This window comes from Mastigoproctus giganteus, chromosome 9, assembly GCF_048544385.1.
Source record: "Mastigoproctus giganteus isolate SK-2022 chromosome 9, ASM4854438v1, whole genome shotgun sequence".
NCBI classification, from domain to species: domain Eukaryota; kingdom Metazoa; phylum Arthropoda; class Arachnida; order Uropygi; family Thelyphonidae; genus Mastigoproctus; species Mastigoproctus giganteus.
This window is the reverse complement of record NC_143583.1, coordinates 180,854,029-180,873,306: the sequence shown is the minus strand read 5'-3', so window position 1 is coordinate 180,873,306 and position 19,278 is coordinate 180,854,029. Positions and strand designations below refer to the sequence as shown.

At 38.2% G+C, this 19,278-nt stretch overlaps 1 protein-coding gene across 1 annotated transcript in view; it reads left to right on the top strand.

The window, feature by feature from the left end:
• The window catches only part of LOC150080923 (uncharacterized), a 284,011-nt gene that overhangs the window by 146,129 nt on the left and 118,604 nt on the right, over window positions 1-19,278 (top strand). Inside the window, exon 11 of the mRNA XM_090380857.1 lies at window positions 1,263-1,402. Within this exon, the coding sequence (XP_090236983.1) occupies window positions 1,263-1,402 (140 nt within the window). The remainder of the gene's footprint in view (window positions 1-1,262; window positions 1,403-19,278) is intronic.

Below are 19,278 nucleotides of genomic sequence, written 5' to 3'. Positions count from 1 at the left end.
AGCAGTGCTGTAAATTGTAGTTATCTCTTAATGGAAATTGGCTGTGAAGATAACAACCCATTTAAAGCCATAATTATGGATAATGACAGATTTTGGATCATAAATTATGATCTGCAGTTTGTCATTATGTGAAATGGTTATGACAGTGATTGATCTTTTCTTGCTAATTAAATATGGATTAGGGATGTGGCTACTAAACCTCCTGTTACTGATTGGAAGCCTGCAATTAGTGTCTGAATTGGCCAGAAATTGTCATAGAGACACAGGTATCTGTGTGACAATTTCTGGACTTTAGATAAAATAGTTTCTTCTTAGGAGAAACATATCTGTGTGTTTCTGACATTGTTTAATAAAATAAAATTTTATTCCGTCTCTTTTCAGTTTGATCATTTTAAAGAATTGCAAAGCAAATTGTACGTCTTCACTGAACAACTTCATATACATGACAGAATGGTGTACAGCATTGCATTCGTCAAAGGCTGTTGTTAGTAATGTGCTGTGTGTTTTTGATGCTGTTTTATCAACTTTAAAACAAACTTGAGTCGGTCTCTTTATCTTATTGAAATGAGCAACTCAAAAGAGCTGTCCTCTCATCTCATGTCCTTCACACTAATGTCTTCAATGAAAAATTTCACATATGTGACTATTCATCATAAAATATATACGACAATGCAAACTATCACAAAAGTATGCTTTACCTAGATAGGAAAATTTATGTTATTACCCAAGTGTTGTTACATTATCATTCTCATAACTTTTTTGTCAGCACCTTCTACAGCAAGAGGAATGCCAATAATTTTGCTGTTATGACACTAATTTATCAGTGAACCACCTATTTTATTGTATTTATTGTATTATACAAATTATTACACAATTCCGTACAGAACTTGAGAAAGCAGTGAGAAGTATGCTTTTCATACAACTACTGTTAGCCATTTTTAAATGAAAACAATGAAATTTAGGTGTAATTATTCTTATATATACTCAATGGTCAGCAGTAATTATGAGCATTATAATTAATCTACAAATAAATGTGTTATAATTCAGAATAAGAAACCTTTTTTGATTAAAATGATTTAGAATGGTGATCCTTGGAAATCTGACCTCCCCATTTCCAATAAATTATAGTATTTCATTTAAATGCACTTCGTTCAGTCCTTACATTAAATTTGCAAGTTGCATTTCATATCCTGCAAATTACTTTTACTAATTATTTATTTATTTATATTTTTTAACATTTGGGTTTTTCATTTATTTTCCAGAAATGGTAATATACCTAAAACAAAGCCATCGGTTCCTGAGAAGTCAGCATCAGTGAAAGCAAGACATATTAGAAATTTATTGGAGTATGGCGCTCCAAACAAGACAGTTCCGGACTTCAATAGAACCCCTCCAGATCAAGGTAAATTTTAGCTGCTTGGTTGGCATACCATTTAATCTCATCTCAGCACACACTTAACCATTCTGTCTCTAGAAGAAAGGGAAGAAGGAGAATAGTCTTTCATGGCTTATACATAATATGAAGACTCATTTCCAGTGAAAAATTGAATAATTTTCACTGTCTGTTCCCTGATAAAAGTAAAAAAATATATATATATATTTTTACTAGTAGTAATTAGCAATAATATTATAATGGCAAATAATTCAAAGAAGTGAGCTTTTTCTGTACCTGCACCAAAAAAAAAAAAAAAAATCTCAACCAAAGTGACCATCCATTTTTCTCTTGAAGTGTACCAAACTTGTCATCTAAACCAATTTGGGAAGTAACTTATTGCATTCATTTAGAATACAGCAGAGAGACATTTAGCAGACATTTAGAGAAGAGGGGATCATGAAAGTAAACATCGTGATCCAGCCTTCACCATGACTTTATATTTGTGTTCCTTTCATTTTATTTCTTTCTTACCAGTAAAAGCATCTCTCCCTTTTCATTTTGTCCATCTTTTATATCATAGGTTTCAAACTGCTTTCTGCAGAACCATAACATTCTATAAATCAGAGAGAGAGAGAGAGAGAGAGAGAGAGAGAGAAAGAGAAATGAGAGGGGTGGGGACATAATACAAATTAAGAAATATCCAAGATTCAAAATTTACTAGCACAGTTGTTTTCAGAGCATGTTCTTTGGAACTCTCGATTTCTGTAAAGGTATCCCAGAAGTTCTACATATGTTAATGTGTTGTTTATTTTTTATTCATTTAGTATTAGTAGTGGCAAATGATACAAGAATGCAAGCTTATACAGCATCAGCCAAAAAAAAATCCCATTTAACATATTCAACTCCTCCAATAGTTTCTCTAGTTCTTCCTTAAATTTATCCACTTCCAAAAGAAGGCAAAAGTGGATAAGTAGATGACATTGTAAAGCAGATATCATCTTTAAGGACAATAAGGGTGATATTCTGGTACATGGTTGCATTAATAATATTAAGAGTAGGAGATCTGAGTACTTATTTAATAAGTACAGGGTGGGAAAAAGTCATCTGTTAGGATTGAATTTGATAGTGTCTGCAATTCTGTGTAGATGCGATAGGGGGAGCACATGATCAGGGGGCCCCCCTAGAGAGAGAATGTGCAAAGCTCGTGGGGGTAGAATTTTTCTCACCGTGGTCTATGCTTGTTAACAGGATACACTTAAATAGACAGGGTGCAAGAATATTTGCTGTTACCATCAAGGAAGGCAGTGATATGTGGATTAAAACTGCTAGCTTTGGGGAATACCCACACTAATAGATTAACTAGAGCTGCAGACAGAGATGAAAGTGATTCTTGCCCTGCTTCTATTGGAACATGCAGCAATCTGGAAAGCAAGGGAATTTCAGGCCATGCCATGGTTCATCGTGGAACAAGTAAATACATGGTTATGTTAGGGTAACTACAAGTAAGTACACATGCATGAAAACTTACATGTACACTAATGCTAGGAACACTGTAAATAAATTTGATGAATTTGAAGTGCTGGTCAAGATGTCTTACGCAGACGTTGTTGGAATATCAGAGACATGGTGTCACTCAGTTATAGGGGATGGAGAATTTGAATATGGGGAAATGTATACAGAAAGGACAGACAGGATAGGAAGGGGAGAGGGGTTACTCTTAATTAAGAAACAAATAAAATCTAAGGCAGTGCAGTGTTGAGTCAGTTTGGTGAAGCATAAGCACTGGGAAAGCCAAAATGAGAGAGTAGCAGTGTGTTATAGGCCTAATGACTATGATCAGTACAAAGAACAACTGTACAGAAAAATAGAGTGGACCAGTAAACCAGAATGTATTATAATGGGGTATTTTAACTTTCTAGACGTTGACTGGAATTTGTGGGATGGTCAGTCACTAGCAAGACTTTTGTAGATTTCTTGAATTACTGTTTTCTACAGCAGCGTAGCCTCTCTAACGAGAGGATTACTGGATTAAAGAGAGGATTCTTGGATTATTGTTTTCTACAGCAACTTAGCTTCTCTGATGAGAGGCTACAAGAGGAAGCAGTAATCTTGGTCTGGTTATCAGCAGTGATTCTTCATGCATTAAGAATCTGCAGTTAAAAGATCCACTGGGTGACAGCAATCACAGCATACTAATGTGTTAAGATCTAACTACTCTCGAGAATAAAGGGAAAGGCTTTTGCTTTTCATAAGGGCGACTATAGTGGTCTCGGACAGTTTTTAAATTCTATACAGTGGGACTAACTTTTCATACCAAAGAAGAAATACTGTTAAGGCTTAGACCTAAATGGATGTCAGATGAACTATTGAGATATGTGTGATGGGAAAGAAAAGTGCAAGGATGCATATAAATTATCAGGTGACACAGAAGCCAGTGATATTTATAAATTAATCTGTAATCAAATCACAAGGGAGGTTAGACAAACTAACACAGATTATGAGAAGTCTCTAGCAAAGAATGCAAAGACTTCTATGCTTTTATTAACAGTAGAAGGTTGGGATTGAATCATATTGGGTCACTTGATGTCAGAGGGCTAACTCTTGATGACCCTTTGTTGGTCTTGTCTAACCAATCTGACAGGTTTTTTATGATGCAGTAACCAGGGAATTGGATGCAAAAAAAATAATTTTGATATCATATACTAATATTATGATATGCTACTAAGAATATTTAATCTATTTGTAAAACACAAATTAATATGTTAATTAATCAAAAATATGATACAATTTCTAAGAAAACATCCGTTTGCAGGAGCTCAAGAAGTCTCCATCTCCACACCTATAGTCTCATTCCCACTATGGGTAAGTTAGGTTAGGTTATGTTAAGTTATAATTTGTTGTTGGTAACCTCATTAATTGGTACCATTATATAGAATTTAAAAACTTAATTTAAAATCTGAGACACTGTGGTCTCCTTTATGAGAGCAAAAACACTTTCCTTTACTTGAGAGTAGTTACTTCTTTGAATTAATCACACATCAATACACTGATACTGATCACTGCTGAATATTGCTCTCTTATGTTGCCTCTCCAACATGCTGCTGTGGAAAACGGTCATCCAACAAATCTACAAAAGTCTTGCTAGTGTGTGAGTGACCAACCCACAAGTTCCAATCAACATCTGGAAAGTTAAAATTCTCCATTATAAAGCATTCAGATTTACTGGCGTGCTCTATTTCTGTATAGTTGTTCATTGCAATCATCAGAGTCATTAGTCCTATAACATATTCCTACTCTTATTTTTGCTTTCCCAGTGCTTATATCGCCGAACTGACTCAACCTTGCACTGTCCACCTATGTCAACTGGATGCACTGGCTTAGATTTTATGTGCTTCTTAACTAAGAGTGAGTGGTATTATATGCATTGATTGTTAGTTGATGATCATTGAACTGGATCTTTTAAATGATTCTGTGCAGGAAGAAATGTAATTGTAGGAGTTGCTAATGGTTAAATGTCAGGACTGTTGGACTGAAATGGACAAAATCGTAATATAATACCCCTCTCTCCTCTTCCCATCCTGTCTCTCCTTTCTGTACAATGTACTCCCTGTATTCAAATCTGTATTCCTGCATCCCTTATATCTGAGTGAAATCACATATCTGATATTCCCACAATGTGTGTATTTGATGACTTGACTAGGTACCTTAGGATTGATATGTGTATCTCATTGGCAGCCAATTTGGCACACGAAAATAATAGCTAATAATAGTTGCTTGTCCTTCAAGAAATTTCAGGAAGGAGTTTGTTTCATCCCTGAAACAACTGCCTTCATGATTGATCTTTGTGAATTGGACACAGTGCACCTCACTCATGCTTACCTACTAAAGGCAGATCTATCAATGTGTCTTATTTAATACAAGGGCCACTCCAAAATTAATGCTTTCAAACTTTTTCCTGCTCATGTAATATTGCATACGAAATGGAATGGTGCCAGGTAAGAATTTAAACATTGCTGCCAATATCCAGATTCAACAAGACTCATCATTGCAAACTAGGTGGGAGGGCTGTAGTAGTCTCTGAAAATGGAGGGTGAGACATTGATATATATATATATATATGACTCAGTGGTGTATAATTGAGTGCCTGAACATTGTACCCATTGAGATTCATCAATATTTGAAGAACAATTATGAGGACATGACAGCCAGTGTGAGTAGGTTAGGTTACGTTAGGTGCATCTGTGATAGTGCAGTGTTAGTGTGATGGTGCTGGTAGTGATTTGAAGAACATGCCAAGGTCAGGTTGTCCTTGCAATGCAGTAATGGCATAAAATGAAGAAATAGTGAGTAATAATTTGTGAAGACCAATCCATTAAGCACCAAGAAATATGTACAAGTGTGGGAATAGGCTTTAATGCCTTGAAAACAATTGTGGACAGTCTGGAATATGGAAAATTATGTGCTAGGTGGGTTTCATGAATGATAATATGAGATCAAAAGGAGTAGAGAGTGCAGGTTTGTGCCAGTCTTGTAGAATGATATGAACCCACGAGTGATGATTTTCTTTATAGCATCAGCAAAGATGACACCTGGATACAGGTGTCATCTTTGAACCAGAATCAAAGCGACAGTCTGAGGGGTAAAGCAAGGATTACTGATAAAAAAAGAAATACAAGGCGCTTAATTATCTTCCGGGAAAAATCATGTCTTCCATTTTTGGGAGCAAGGGAGGCCAACTTGTAAATTTCTTGGAATGGGTAGACAGGTCAATTCTGCTTGATATATGAAGATACTGAAGAAACCATCAATGTGTCTTATTTAATACAAGGGCCACTCCAAAACTAATGCTTTCAAACTTTTTCCTGCTCATGTAATATTGCATATGAAATAGAATGGTGCCAGAAATGGAATGGACTGCAAAGATGTGAATTGTAAGAGTGAGGCCAGAGAAGAGGGTAAATTTCTCTTTCAGTACAGCACTGGCATAGCCAGTTGGTCAATCACAAAAGTGTAGTTGTTGTTGTTATTTGGTTTTTAGGAGCATTAGCAACTAAGGCTATATTGCTATGAGGATATGCGGTGGTCGTTCCCTGACCTTTCCGCATCCCCTGTATTTGGTGGTCACTGGGCTCGAACCCCAGTCTAATCAAGAAGTGTGTGCTACACACTGCTGCTCCTGTCCACCTAGCTACGGAGACACCACAAAAGTGTAGTAGCACTTGTATTTGAGTTGACTGCTTCAAGCTCATTTAACTGCTAAAATACAGTTAATGATTGTATTCATTATCAAAGTTATGTGTTGTATACTTCTCTGACCTGCTATTCATGTTAAAGTACAACAGAATAATGCCAGACCCCATGAATAGGGATACCCTTGTGGAATTTGGTTGGATTCAAATCAAAATTTGTACGTGTTACCCATTTTTGATTCTGTATCATTGTTCTGCACATATCCCCCCCATAGTGTTGACCTTGCACTGTCAGAGTTTCATCACCTACCCTATTAAGGTTAGGTTGGCCTTTATGGGAACACTCTGCTAATGATTCTTCTGCCACTGTAGCTTTCAAGAAGTAGCTCTTGGAAGTGGACATAAACTTTTACAAAATATTAATCCTTGGAATCTAATGATGATTTTATTAAGATTACTAATGATTCTATACATGCACATGCTACCTTTTTTTAGCATAATTGGATGCATACCATCCAGGGATCTTGTTCCCCACCTTCAATCTCATCAAATTTTCTGACAGTTGCGTCTTAGAGATAATTTTATTCCTAATTTTACACCGAACCGCCTCCCCTTCACTGTGTTTTTTGTGGTTCAAAAGCACTTTTTTATAATGATCATTGCAGAGTACCTGTTCCACTCATCTCTTCCATTCTTTGAATTTTCTATTTCATTGTTTGGATTTCTTTTAAAGGGATTGCCTGATTGATTCTCTTCTTTCTTGTACTCACATATGAATAGAACTCCTTGTTCCCATTTTTTTTTATTTACCAGAGATTTCTCTTACCGAACTTTCTCCTGTTTTACCCTATTAGTGACTTGCAAATGTGCTTATAATTATCATACAAAAAACAGTCTTGTAATAATCTAATGGCCCCATTATTTTTCGTTTCCTCAATTTGATAGCATATAACAGAGCTATGGTGCTCAATACGTGCCCTTTTCCTCAATTAAACCTTTCAGCTCTCTTTTCACTTTGGTTCCTTTCTTCTGTGGTACTTCTGTTGTACTGTACTATACTATACTATACTGGAATGAATTTATTAGTGGCTTCCCGGATAATTTCTTAAACACTCCCCAAAATGTATTTGTGTTCCATTGCACATAGGTGTTTCTCCAGTAATAGAGCTCAAGAAATATTTTAAACCACTATAATCTTCCAAAAGTGAAGCCCTAAAGTTTCCTTTGACAACTGAGATTTTTATGGACATTACTTATTTTGTAGTATTATAATCACTGCCTGCTATTGGTTCCTGCATGTCACATCCTTGAAAACCAGCTCAAGGCGCCTCCGTAGCCAGGTGGGCAGGAGCAGCAGTGCGTAGCACACACTTCTTGATTAGACCGGGATTCGAGCCCGTGACCACCAAATACGGAGAATGCGGAAAGGTCAGGGAATGACCACCGCATATCCCTGAAGCAATATGGCCTTAGTTGCTAATGCTCCTAAAAACCAAATAACAACGTAACAACAACCAGCTCAAGAGCATTTGAGCCCCAATTCAGTTAACAAGTGGTAAATTAAAACCACCCATTAATGAGGAAGTCATTTGCTTGTTCATTTAAGTTGCCTAAATAGCTTTTTATCATCCTCCTTGGAGTCATTTGTTCTATAATGCATTCCCACTATTCATCTTGAACCATACAGGCTCAAATTTCACGTGGACTTAACCAGATTGTAGAAATGAACTGGTTATTATTATTTAATCTAATATACACTACAGGCATGTGTCCAGTTAAAGTGTAACATGCAGAGTATGTATCTGCATGTACAGTATACATTAAGTTGTAAATAAATAAATTATACAATAAAAAAATAATAAAATATGCACACTGATGGTATAGTTTCATCAGGTGATTAGCCCAAGACTAGGTACTGTTATTGTTATTTCTGGCTCAAGGGCTTCTTAGACCATATTGCTCCCCAAGACTAGGAAAAGAATATAAATTGTTCATTGCTTTCATATAATCCCTTATCATCAAAAAGTCTTAAGAAATATCACAAATAAGCGATCCATCAACCAGATAACCAGTTCCATGTGTAATCCTGTGAAACACTTTCCTGTTGAAAGAAAGATAAAAGTCATGATGGTTTTAAAATGCCAAAGTTCTTTTAAAGAGAGAGTTCTTGGATATCTGTAATCTTGATCTACCAATATGGAAGGTAATTTTTGGTTATGCTGCTGCTGCCAGTGCATGAAAGTTAACAGGGCATAGGAGATCTGGAAGATAACTTGATCCAGAGAAAAATTCAGTTTTTGCTTTAAATAGAAGCACAGAGAACGAAGGATCTTTGAACCTGTATGTCTGACATTTGATGAAGCCAATTTGTTTTTTTTTTTTTTTTGCATGGTTGAATGTATTCCAGATATATTTATCAAAATTGCATCCTAATGTAAATGTGACTCCCAGATCTTTAGCATCAGAATCTCTGGGAACTGTTTTGACTTACATGGAGTATTGGTTTTCCAAGAAATCTCCTTGAATCTACAAATGCATCTACAAAATCCTTTTGGAAAAACTTTAGATGGGAAGAACTCTCTCGAGATTTCCTGTCCAGTGATATGCTACATTTGGAATGGGAGATGTAACTCATCAGCCAGGATAGTAGAAGGTCTAATGGTCCATACTGACTTAATTATTACAGAGTTGATAGTGTGGGACACTGTCAAATGCCTTGGTAATGTCCATGTAGATAACATCAACCTACCTATATCAGTGAATCTAAAACCTGCTGCCAGATAGAAGATTAGAAAAGGTAGTATTAGTAGTGGCAAATGATGCAAGAATGCAAGCTTATACAGTATTGGCAAAAAAACCCAAAAAACTTCCAATTTCAACTATTCATTCCCTCCAATAGTTTGCCTAGTTCTTCCTTGAATTTATTTAGGCTATCAACTTCCACTTCTTGGCTAAAGGCAAACTTCCTCACATCTATTCTGCAACTGTCCTTCCTCAATTTGAATTTGTGCCCCCATGTGTGTGCAGTCAGAGCAAGAGGAAGAATCCCATCAGCATTCAGAGCTTTAAACACATCAATCAGATCACGTCATAGGTGGCTAGTCTTCAGACACCGCAATTTGCAGAACTGAATATTTCTTAGTAAGACCACTCCCTTTTTCCTCCCTCACCAATCTCATTGCCTTTCTTTATATTTGTTCCAATTGCTCTGCATCCTTCCAAAAATTAGTCCTCTAGACTTGTATGCACTACGCAAGATGTTGCCTGATCATTGCCTTGTACAGTGGAATAATCACCTTATCCATGATAGCAGAATTCCTGTATATTATTGACAAAACCCCGTAGACTGCCATGGCAGCCTGTCTGCATTGCTCAGAGAACTTGACATCTGACACAATTACCTGCAGGCTTTTTTCGTTTTCCAGTACCCTGAGTGTAGTACTACACAGTTGGTATGTTACTTTGCATTTGTCAATGTTAAACTTCAATTGCCATTTCTCATCCCATCTGCCTAACTTTTATAGATCCAGTTAGCATTAGCATTAGTAGAGGCATATGATGCAAGAAAGCAAGCTTATTCAGCATCAGCCAAAAAAAAACCCTCTCCCATTTCACCCCTCCGTTCGTTCGAAATACCTGTCCAGTTGAGCTTTAAATTTGTTTAGGCTATCAACTTCAACAACAAGTGATGGAAGTCGGTTCCACCAACCAACCACCCGCTGGCCAAAGGCAAATTTCCGCACATCTATCCGACATCCGTCCTTCCTCAATTTGAATTTATGCCCTCTCAGGTGATTATTCTGAGAAAGATGAAGAATCCCATTGGCATTGAGCATGCTCAAACCATTCAAAGCCTTATACACCTCTATCAGATCACCTCGCTGGTGCCTAGTCTCCAGACTCTGTAATTTGCAAAACTTAAGCCTTTCTTCGTAAGAGCAACCCTTTGTTCCATTTACTAATCTTGTTGCCCTTCTCTGTACCCGTTCCAGCAGCTCTACATCCTTCTTGAAATGAGGCCTCCAGACCTGTATACAGTACTCAAGATGTGGCCTAACCATTGCCTTATACAAGGGAATAATCACCTCCTTATCCCTGCTAGAAAAATTCCTGTATATCATTGACAAGACACCATGAGCTACTCTTGCAGCTCGTCTGCACTGCTCAGAGAACTTCATATCTGCCTGCACAATTACCCCCAGGTCCTTTTCATTCTCCACCACTGTCAGTGTAGTACCGCAGAGTTGATACATTGCTCTGGGGTTACTGTTACCCATATGTAGTACTTTATATTTGTCAATGTTAAACTTCATTTGCCACCTCTCAGCCCATCTGTTCAACCTTTCCAGATCCTGTTGCAGCAGCATAGCGTCAGTAGTGTCCTTAACGACCCTGCCAACCTTTGTATCATCTGCAAACTTAGACATTAAACTTGATATCCCATCATCAATATCATTCATAAACACCGAAAACAACAATGGACCCAACACTGAACCTTGAGGAACTCCACTAATAACATTAGTCCACGTTGAGCAGTGTCCATTGATTACCACTCTCTGTCTTCTGCCACTCAACCATCCCCTTATCCATAGCAGCAATTTGCCTCCAATGCCACACTGCTCCAATTTGTGCAGCAGTCTTCCATGTGCAACAGTATCAAAAGCCTTTCTAAGATCCAAATATATAATATCAAAGTTATTCCCTGCATCCAGTTCTTTTGTGACTACATCATAGTATCCAATCAAATTGGTCAGGCAAGACCTGCCCTTAACAAAACCATGCTGCGTCTGAGCTATAACTGAATTCTTGTCTAGATGATCCTGCAGTGCTTCTTTAACCAGTGCCTCCATTAATTTACCTGGAACAGAAGTTAAACTAACAGGTCTATAATTACTTGTGTCAGCCTTTGATCCTCCTTTGTGAATTGGGGTTACATTTGCACATCTCCAGTCTATGGGTACCTCCCTTGAGTCCAAAGAAGCTCTCATAATTATGGCTAGGGGTTTGCATACTTCCTTTGCTGCCTCCTTTAATATAACTGGATAGATCCCATCCACCCCAGGTGCCTTTTTTATGTTTATCCTCAACAATTTCTCCTCCACTTTCCTCTCAGTTATTACAAAATCATCCAGCTCACTGCCAATGTTTACTTTACCTACATCATTCTCCTTCCTGAATAACTCCTCATGCGTGAATGTAGATGCAAAATACTCGTTTAGATTGTTAGCCACCTGAGCAGGATCCTCAACTGTTGAACCATCCAGTGGACCAATCTGATTCATCCCTTTCCTTCTCGAGTTCAAGTATGTAAAGAACTCCTTTCTGTTTTTCTTTGCATCCTTTGCCAAGGATTTTTCGTAGTCTGCCTTTGCCTGCCTAATCTCCTTTGTGACTTGGTTACAGACCAACTTATATCTATCATAGGCTTCCATGTCACCCATTAATTTGTATGTATCCCATGCATTTTTCTTCTCTGCCACATGTCTCACTAGTCCATCTGACAACCATTTAGGCCTAAACCTTGAACAATATTTCTTAGTTGGTATGTAAAGCCTGGTAGCCACCAAGATTAGTTCCTTGAATGCTTCCCATTTTGAGTTTGCTGTTGGTAACATCATCAGTTGGTCCCACTGTATAGAATTTAAATACTGTCTCAGACCATCATAGTCGCCTTTACGAAAACAAAAACCCTTCCCTTTACCTCTGATGGTAGTTACCTCCTTGAGTAAATCCCACTTCAGCACACTGTGATCACTGCCACCTAGTGGTTCATTTATCTGCAGGTTCTTAATGCATGAAGAATCACTACTGATAATCAGATCAAGAGTATTGCTCCCTCTTGTTGCCTCACGAACATGCTGATGTAGAAAACAATCATCCAATAAATCCACAAAAGCCTTGCTAGTGTGCGAGTGACCAACCCACAAATTCCAGTCAATATCTGGGAAATTAAAATCCCCCATTATAAGACTCTCTGATTTACTGGCCCATTCTATTTCCCTGTACAATATATTATTATACTCATCAGAGTCATTAGGCCTATAGCACACTCCTACTCTCAATTTTGATTTCCCTATGCTTATGTCACACCAAACTGACTCGACACTGCCCTGTCCATCGATGTCAACTGGCTTCACTTCCTTTGACTTTATGTGTTTCTTAATTAATAGCATAACCCCTCCTCCCCTCCTGTCCTGTCTATCCTTTCTATATACATTGTATTCCCCAAATTCCAGTTCCGCATTACTTATATCTGTGTGACACCACGTCTCTGATATCCCAACAATATCTGCCTTTGATGTTTTGAGCAATACCTCAAATTCATCAAATTTATTTACCAAACTCGTAGCATTGGTGTACACGCAGGTATACATGCACCTGTTTCTATTCTTAGCTACCCTAACACAACCCATGTGTTTACTTGTAACGCAATGACTACCAGCAGTCTCTGAAATATCCTGCATCTTGTTTTTCAGACTTCTGCTCATTTGAATAGAAGCAGTGCAAGAATCACTTCCACCTCTGCTAGTGGCTACTGTTAATCTATTAGTCCTTGTATCCCCCCCCAACTAGCAGTTTTCCGACCCACCTAACACTGCCTCGACAGCATCAGCAAAAATTCTTGCACCCTTTCTATTTAAGTGTATCCCATCCCTGTAGAAGCAATCTCTCCTGTTAACAAGTACAGTCCAGGCTGAAAAAAATTCTACCCCTTGAGCCTTGCACAATCCCTCCAGGGCCGAATTGATCGACAAGGCTCTCATCATATACTCCCTCCTATCATGTCTGGGCAGAATTGCAGACACTTTCAAGTTCAACCCTAATTTACGGCTTTTTTTCAACAGTGACCTGTACTTGCTAAGTAATTCCGCCGGTCTCCTACTCTTAATATCATTAGTGCCAACGTGTACAACTATATCACCTTTTGTGCCCTTAAAAGATGATATCCGCTCTACAACGTCATCAACCTTTGCCCCTGGCACACATACCCTGGTCCTATTCCACCTATCCTTTTTACAAAGCATGTTCCCCGTTTCCCTGACAATAGAGTCACCAACAACTACTAGTTCCTGTGGGACCAGCGCATTCTACCTAGGGGGCTGCCCCTGTGTTGCCTAATGACCAAGTGCAAGCTCTGGCGTTGATGTGGGCAGCTGAGAGCTTGATGGGCCCCTCAATTTATTTCCTTCGAGGGCATCCACCCTGTCCTTCAAGGTCTCATAAAGGCCCATAACAACGCTGAGTTGTCGCCTAATTTCCTTGCACTCCTTACATCGTGCACACACAAAGACATCCCCCTTGGCAGTATCATGTCCCGTACCCGACTGCTCCGCAAACATCAAGCAAACAGTGCATTTTAATAGACTGTGATTCAGAGGGCAACTGCCCCCCCTCAGTTCTCCCCTGAACCACAGCACTCCCATTAGCTTGAGCCTTTTGCTTTGCTGCTCTGGTCAGAGTCATGATTCCAATTTAATTCAATAAAATTTAAAACAAAAATTAAATCCTTAAGTTATATCCCAAAACAGTTATGTTATATATATATATATATATATATATATTTTTTTTTTTTTTTTTTTCGGTATCTAGTGTTCCCTTTATACAACTTCCGTATCACGTGTACCACTATAGTTATGTATTAATTATTTGTTACGATTAAGTCGTTATATATATTTATAGAGTTAAAAATACAATTTAATTGACAATAAAGTTTATCAAGATTAATAGATTTACTGATTAATTGACAATATTATATTATGCAGTATACTACACACTAAGCTTATGCTATCGTGTAAAAATGGCGGGAATTCACGAACGGTATTTCTACGGACTCGTAAGTATTGATTAGCTTCGAAATCTCGCTATCTCAATTTAGAATAAACTAAGGATCCTGACTAGGTCTATAATCTACTTATGGAAGATAATTTGATATAACAATTGGTTAATAAATCGACTAAATTTGGTTAAAAGACCTCTCGTTCAATTCAATTTGTGACACGTGGATTTGATACCGTTACCGATACTAAGTAATATCTACGAAATCTCTGTCTAAGTTAAACTTTAAACTAAGTATCGTAACTAGGAATATAAAGCTACTCTAGAAAATAAGTTAATATGACAATTTAAACTAATAAAGCAGAAAATAAATCAGGAAAAACTTCTCTGTTTGAAGAGCTTTAAGGAGCAATGTCTGCACAGGCTATCCTCGCACCCAGACTCTTTTTATAAATATTATGCGCACGACGTTCGTTCGATCTGAAAGAGTGACCGTTGCAATAGCATACCATCATTTCTGTTATTAACCACCCTGACAATCTTTCTATCATCTGAAAACTTGGACATTAAGTCTGATATGCCTTCATCAATATCATTGATAAATATAGAAAATAACAATAGGCCCAACACCGAACTCTGGGGAATTCCATTAATAACATTAGTCCACGTAGAGCGGTGACCATTGATTACCACTCTCTGTCTCCTCCCACTCAACCATCCCTTTATCCATTGTAGCAACTTGCCTTTAATGCTTCACTACTCCAATTCGTGCAGCAGTCTTTTATGCACAGCAATATCAAAATAATTTTTTTAATCTAATTCTATTGTGACCACATCGTAATATCCAATCAAATTGGTCAGACAAGATTTTCTCTTAACAAACCTATGCTGTGTCTGAAGTATAATTGCAGCCTTATCTAGATGATCCTGCATTACTTCAGTTACCAGTGACTTCATTATTTTCCCCAGAACAGAAATTAAACTAACAGATCTGTAATTACTCATGTCACTCTTTTATCCCCTTTTGTAAATTGGGAATAATTTGCACATCTCCAGTCTGTGGGGACCTCTCCTGAATCCAAGGATGCTCTCATAAGTATGGCTAATGGTTTGCTTATTTCCTTTGCTGCCTCCCTTAATATAATCAGATAGACCTCATTATCCAAGGTGCCTTTTTTGTGTTTAACTTCAACAATTTTTTTCCACTTTCCTCGCAATTATTACAAAGTCATTTAGCTCTCTGTTAGAGTTTGATAAACTTCTGGCATCCCCTTTCCTAAAGAATTCCTCATGTGTGAATGTAGATGGAAAATACTCATTCGGTTTGTCAGCAACCTGAGCAGGATCATTAACAGTCGAACCATCAATATCAAGTGGACCACTTTGATTCATCTCCTTCTAGAATTTACATAAGTGAAGAAGTCTTTGCTGTTTTTCTTTGCATCCTTTGCTATAGGTTTTTTGTAATCTGCCTTTGCTTACCTAACCTCCTTTGTGACTTAGTTACAGACTAGTTTATATCTACCATAGATCTCTGTGTCACCTGATAATTTATATGAATCACGTGAATTTTTTCTTCTCTGTCATGAGCTTCATCGTTTCATCTGACATCCATTTAGGCCTGTACCTTGAAGACTATTTTCTTAGTTGGTATGAAAATCCTATTTGCTTTTATGATTAATTCCTTGAATGCTTTCCATTTTGAATTGGCTGATCATCGTCAGAATTTGCTGATCATCATCAGTTTGCTAATATCATCACTTGGTCTCACTGTACAGAATTTAAAATCTGTCTGAAACCATTGTAGTCACCTTTACAAATGCAAAAATCCTTTCCTTTACCCTTGATGGTAGTTATATCTTTAAGTAAATCCCAAATGAATACACTGCGATCAGTGCCACCTAGTGGTTCTTTTATCTGCAAATTCTTAATGCATGAATAATCACTCTTGATAATTCAATCAAGAGTAGAACTCCCTCTTGTTACCTCTCTGCTGCTGTAGAAAACAGTCATCCAATAGATCCACAAAAGTCTTGTTAGTCTGTGAGTGACCAACCCAGGAGTTCTTGTGAATATCTGATGAGTTAAAATCCCTCATTATAAGACATACTGATTTACCGGCGCACTCTATTTCTCTGTATAATTGTTCATTGTATTCATCATAGTCATTTGGCCTATAACACAAACACCTACTCTCATTTTTGCTTTCCCAGTGCTTATTCACCAAACTGACTCAATATTGCACTGGTCACTCATGCCAACTGGATGCACTACCTTAAGCTTTTATGTGCTTCTTAAATAAGAGCATAATCCCTTCCTATCCATCCTGGTTACCCTTTCTGTAATACATCGTACTCCCCCATATTCAAATTCTTCATCCCTTATATCTAGGGCTTACAATACCAGGATCCTGGTCATTTTTTTCGGTATTAATTTTAAAAATAATTGTTTATAATTTAATCATATAAAGGTTATAAAATCACCTTTATGTGATTTTATAACCACCAACCAAAAATGATAAATATTTACAAAAGTACATTGCACCAGAATTTGGCAAATAAATTGTCATGCAGTTAGATTCCAAGACACATTGGAACAGTTTATCGTCCATGCTTGAAAGCTTTTTTGAATTGAGATATTGTGTGCAGAAAGCTTTAATTGATTTAGATTCAAGTATTTATTTCTGTGAGGATAAATTAACTTTATTATCTGCGGCTATATCTACCTTAATGCCTATAGAGTTAGCGGTAGATGCACTATGCAGCAGAGAAACAAATCTTTTAACTGCAGATGCTGCCATAAAATTTATGATGGAACTCTTGGCAATTAAAATTCTGAAATAGCTACAGAATTGGATGCAGCATTGAAACTCGTATTTCACAGAGGCATACAATTTTTTCACGTTCTTCAGTATTTGCAAAGCAGTACACAATACCATAGCAAATTATTTAGTATTAGTAATGGCCATATGGTGCAAGGAAGTCATATCAACGGGGGGGAAATGCTTTGGGTGATGTTCTGCTGGGATACCCTGAGTCCAGTCATCCATGTGCCAGGCACTCTGATGTCTCCTATCTACCTAAACATCATTGCTAACCTGGTACACCCTTTCATGGCAGCTGTCTTCTCCTCTGGCGGTACCATCTTTCAGCAGGATAATGCACCATGCCACACTGCTCGAATTGTTCGAGACTGGTTCACGGAACATGAGGAAGACTTCCAGGTATTGCCCTGGCCTCCAAATTCCCTAGGCACCAATCCCATCAAGCATCTCTGGTTTGTGTTGGAACAGCAACTCCGATCTGTGGCATCTCAACCACAGACCTTACAGGAGTTAGAGGATCCTGTGGTTACATGTTGGTACCAGATACCACAAGACACGTTTAGAAATCTTGTAGCATCCATGGCTCGCCGGGTACAAGCTGTTTTGGCTGCACATGGAGAACCAACATCATATTAGGTAGGTGGTCGTAATGTTTTGGCTCATCGGTGTATAAGCTTCAGTACTGTTCCTGCTTCATGTGGCAGGACTGGAAACCTTCTTGGAGAAAACTACTTGTGTCTGCTCTATTTGCTTTAATTGAACTTACTAATTATATGCTTTAATGCCACTCTTGCTGCCATGCTGCAGGGTTGGCAAAAACTACTCAAGAGGAACTCTCACTCACTAGTCAACATTATAGATAAATCAGAATCCACCTTTCAGAAAGACAAAGATTGAGATGGACCCACCAAAAGCACAAATGCCCCAGCTAGGGGACAAAAGAGCTGACATGAATAGTAGAAGCACTGCTCTCATACCACCTCAAGAGAAATCCTCATTCATGAATTCACATTATTGATAATTCAGAGGCCACCATCCAGAAAGACAAAGATAAGCACGGTCTCAACAAAAGCACTGATGAAGCACTGAATTTGATAATTCAGGGGACAGCAAATGGTCGATCACAATCAACTGATTCACTGCAAAGCATACCGCTTCAATGTTAGTGGTAAGCACAGTGACAATGTTTGCTGATGGCTCATCACTTTGGGGACAATCCTGTTTCGAATCTTGTTTCCTCAAGCCTCTTAACCACTTGGGATAACCTAGATGTAAAATGTGAAGTGTGTTAGTTGTCTTACAGCACCAGGGGGTTTCCCCGCATCTCCACATTGTAGTCTTTGTAAGTGACACAGCGTTCTGTTTCTGTGTCACTTACAAAGTGTGTGGGGAGTGATCTGTTGTATAGCCCACACTTTGCCACGAGGAGGCAGGTCAGGCACCCAGTAGATTATTTAAGTACTCTGGCAGGCTCCACCACCTAATTTCCAAGGATTTCAGCGGCAAGGGCTTAAAAAAAAAAAAAAAGAGGGGGGTGAACACTATAATTAGGCCAAAAGAGATTTACAAGAAAGCAGTAGAATTTAGATGTTGATTAGAATTTGGCAGCGTTATCAGGGGTGTACTTGGTCGATTTAGTGGGGGCGAGAAACTGAAGACCGGGGGGAAAAAGTAATGGGAATGATAGAGTAGGCATCTCCAAAGAACCCAAAGGTCGCAGGTTCGATTCACGCCTCGGGCTTGGATCAAAGTACTGCAAAAACCTTGGGAGGTGCATTATGGCCACAGAAGCCTATGCGCCAACAACTACCAAAAAAAAAAAAAAAAAAAAAAATCTCCAAAGAGGTCAGTGGAGAAGAGCCCCAACAGGTGAAGTATGGGGGAGGAAGAGGAGGCAGGAAAGGGAGGAGACAGAGACCTGTCTCCTCCCTCCCTTCCCCTGCCCTGGGATGGGGTTTTAAAGGGAATCAGGTTAGAGTACCCAGTTCAGATCGCCAAATGGCATGTTGGCAGCAAAGCCGTAGTGTGTCTTCATCAGTGATGGTTGTCCTATCCATGTAGTGTCAAATCCAGTAGGAAGGTCAAACTGCCCATCCCGCTCTGGGGGTGGGATA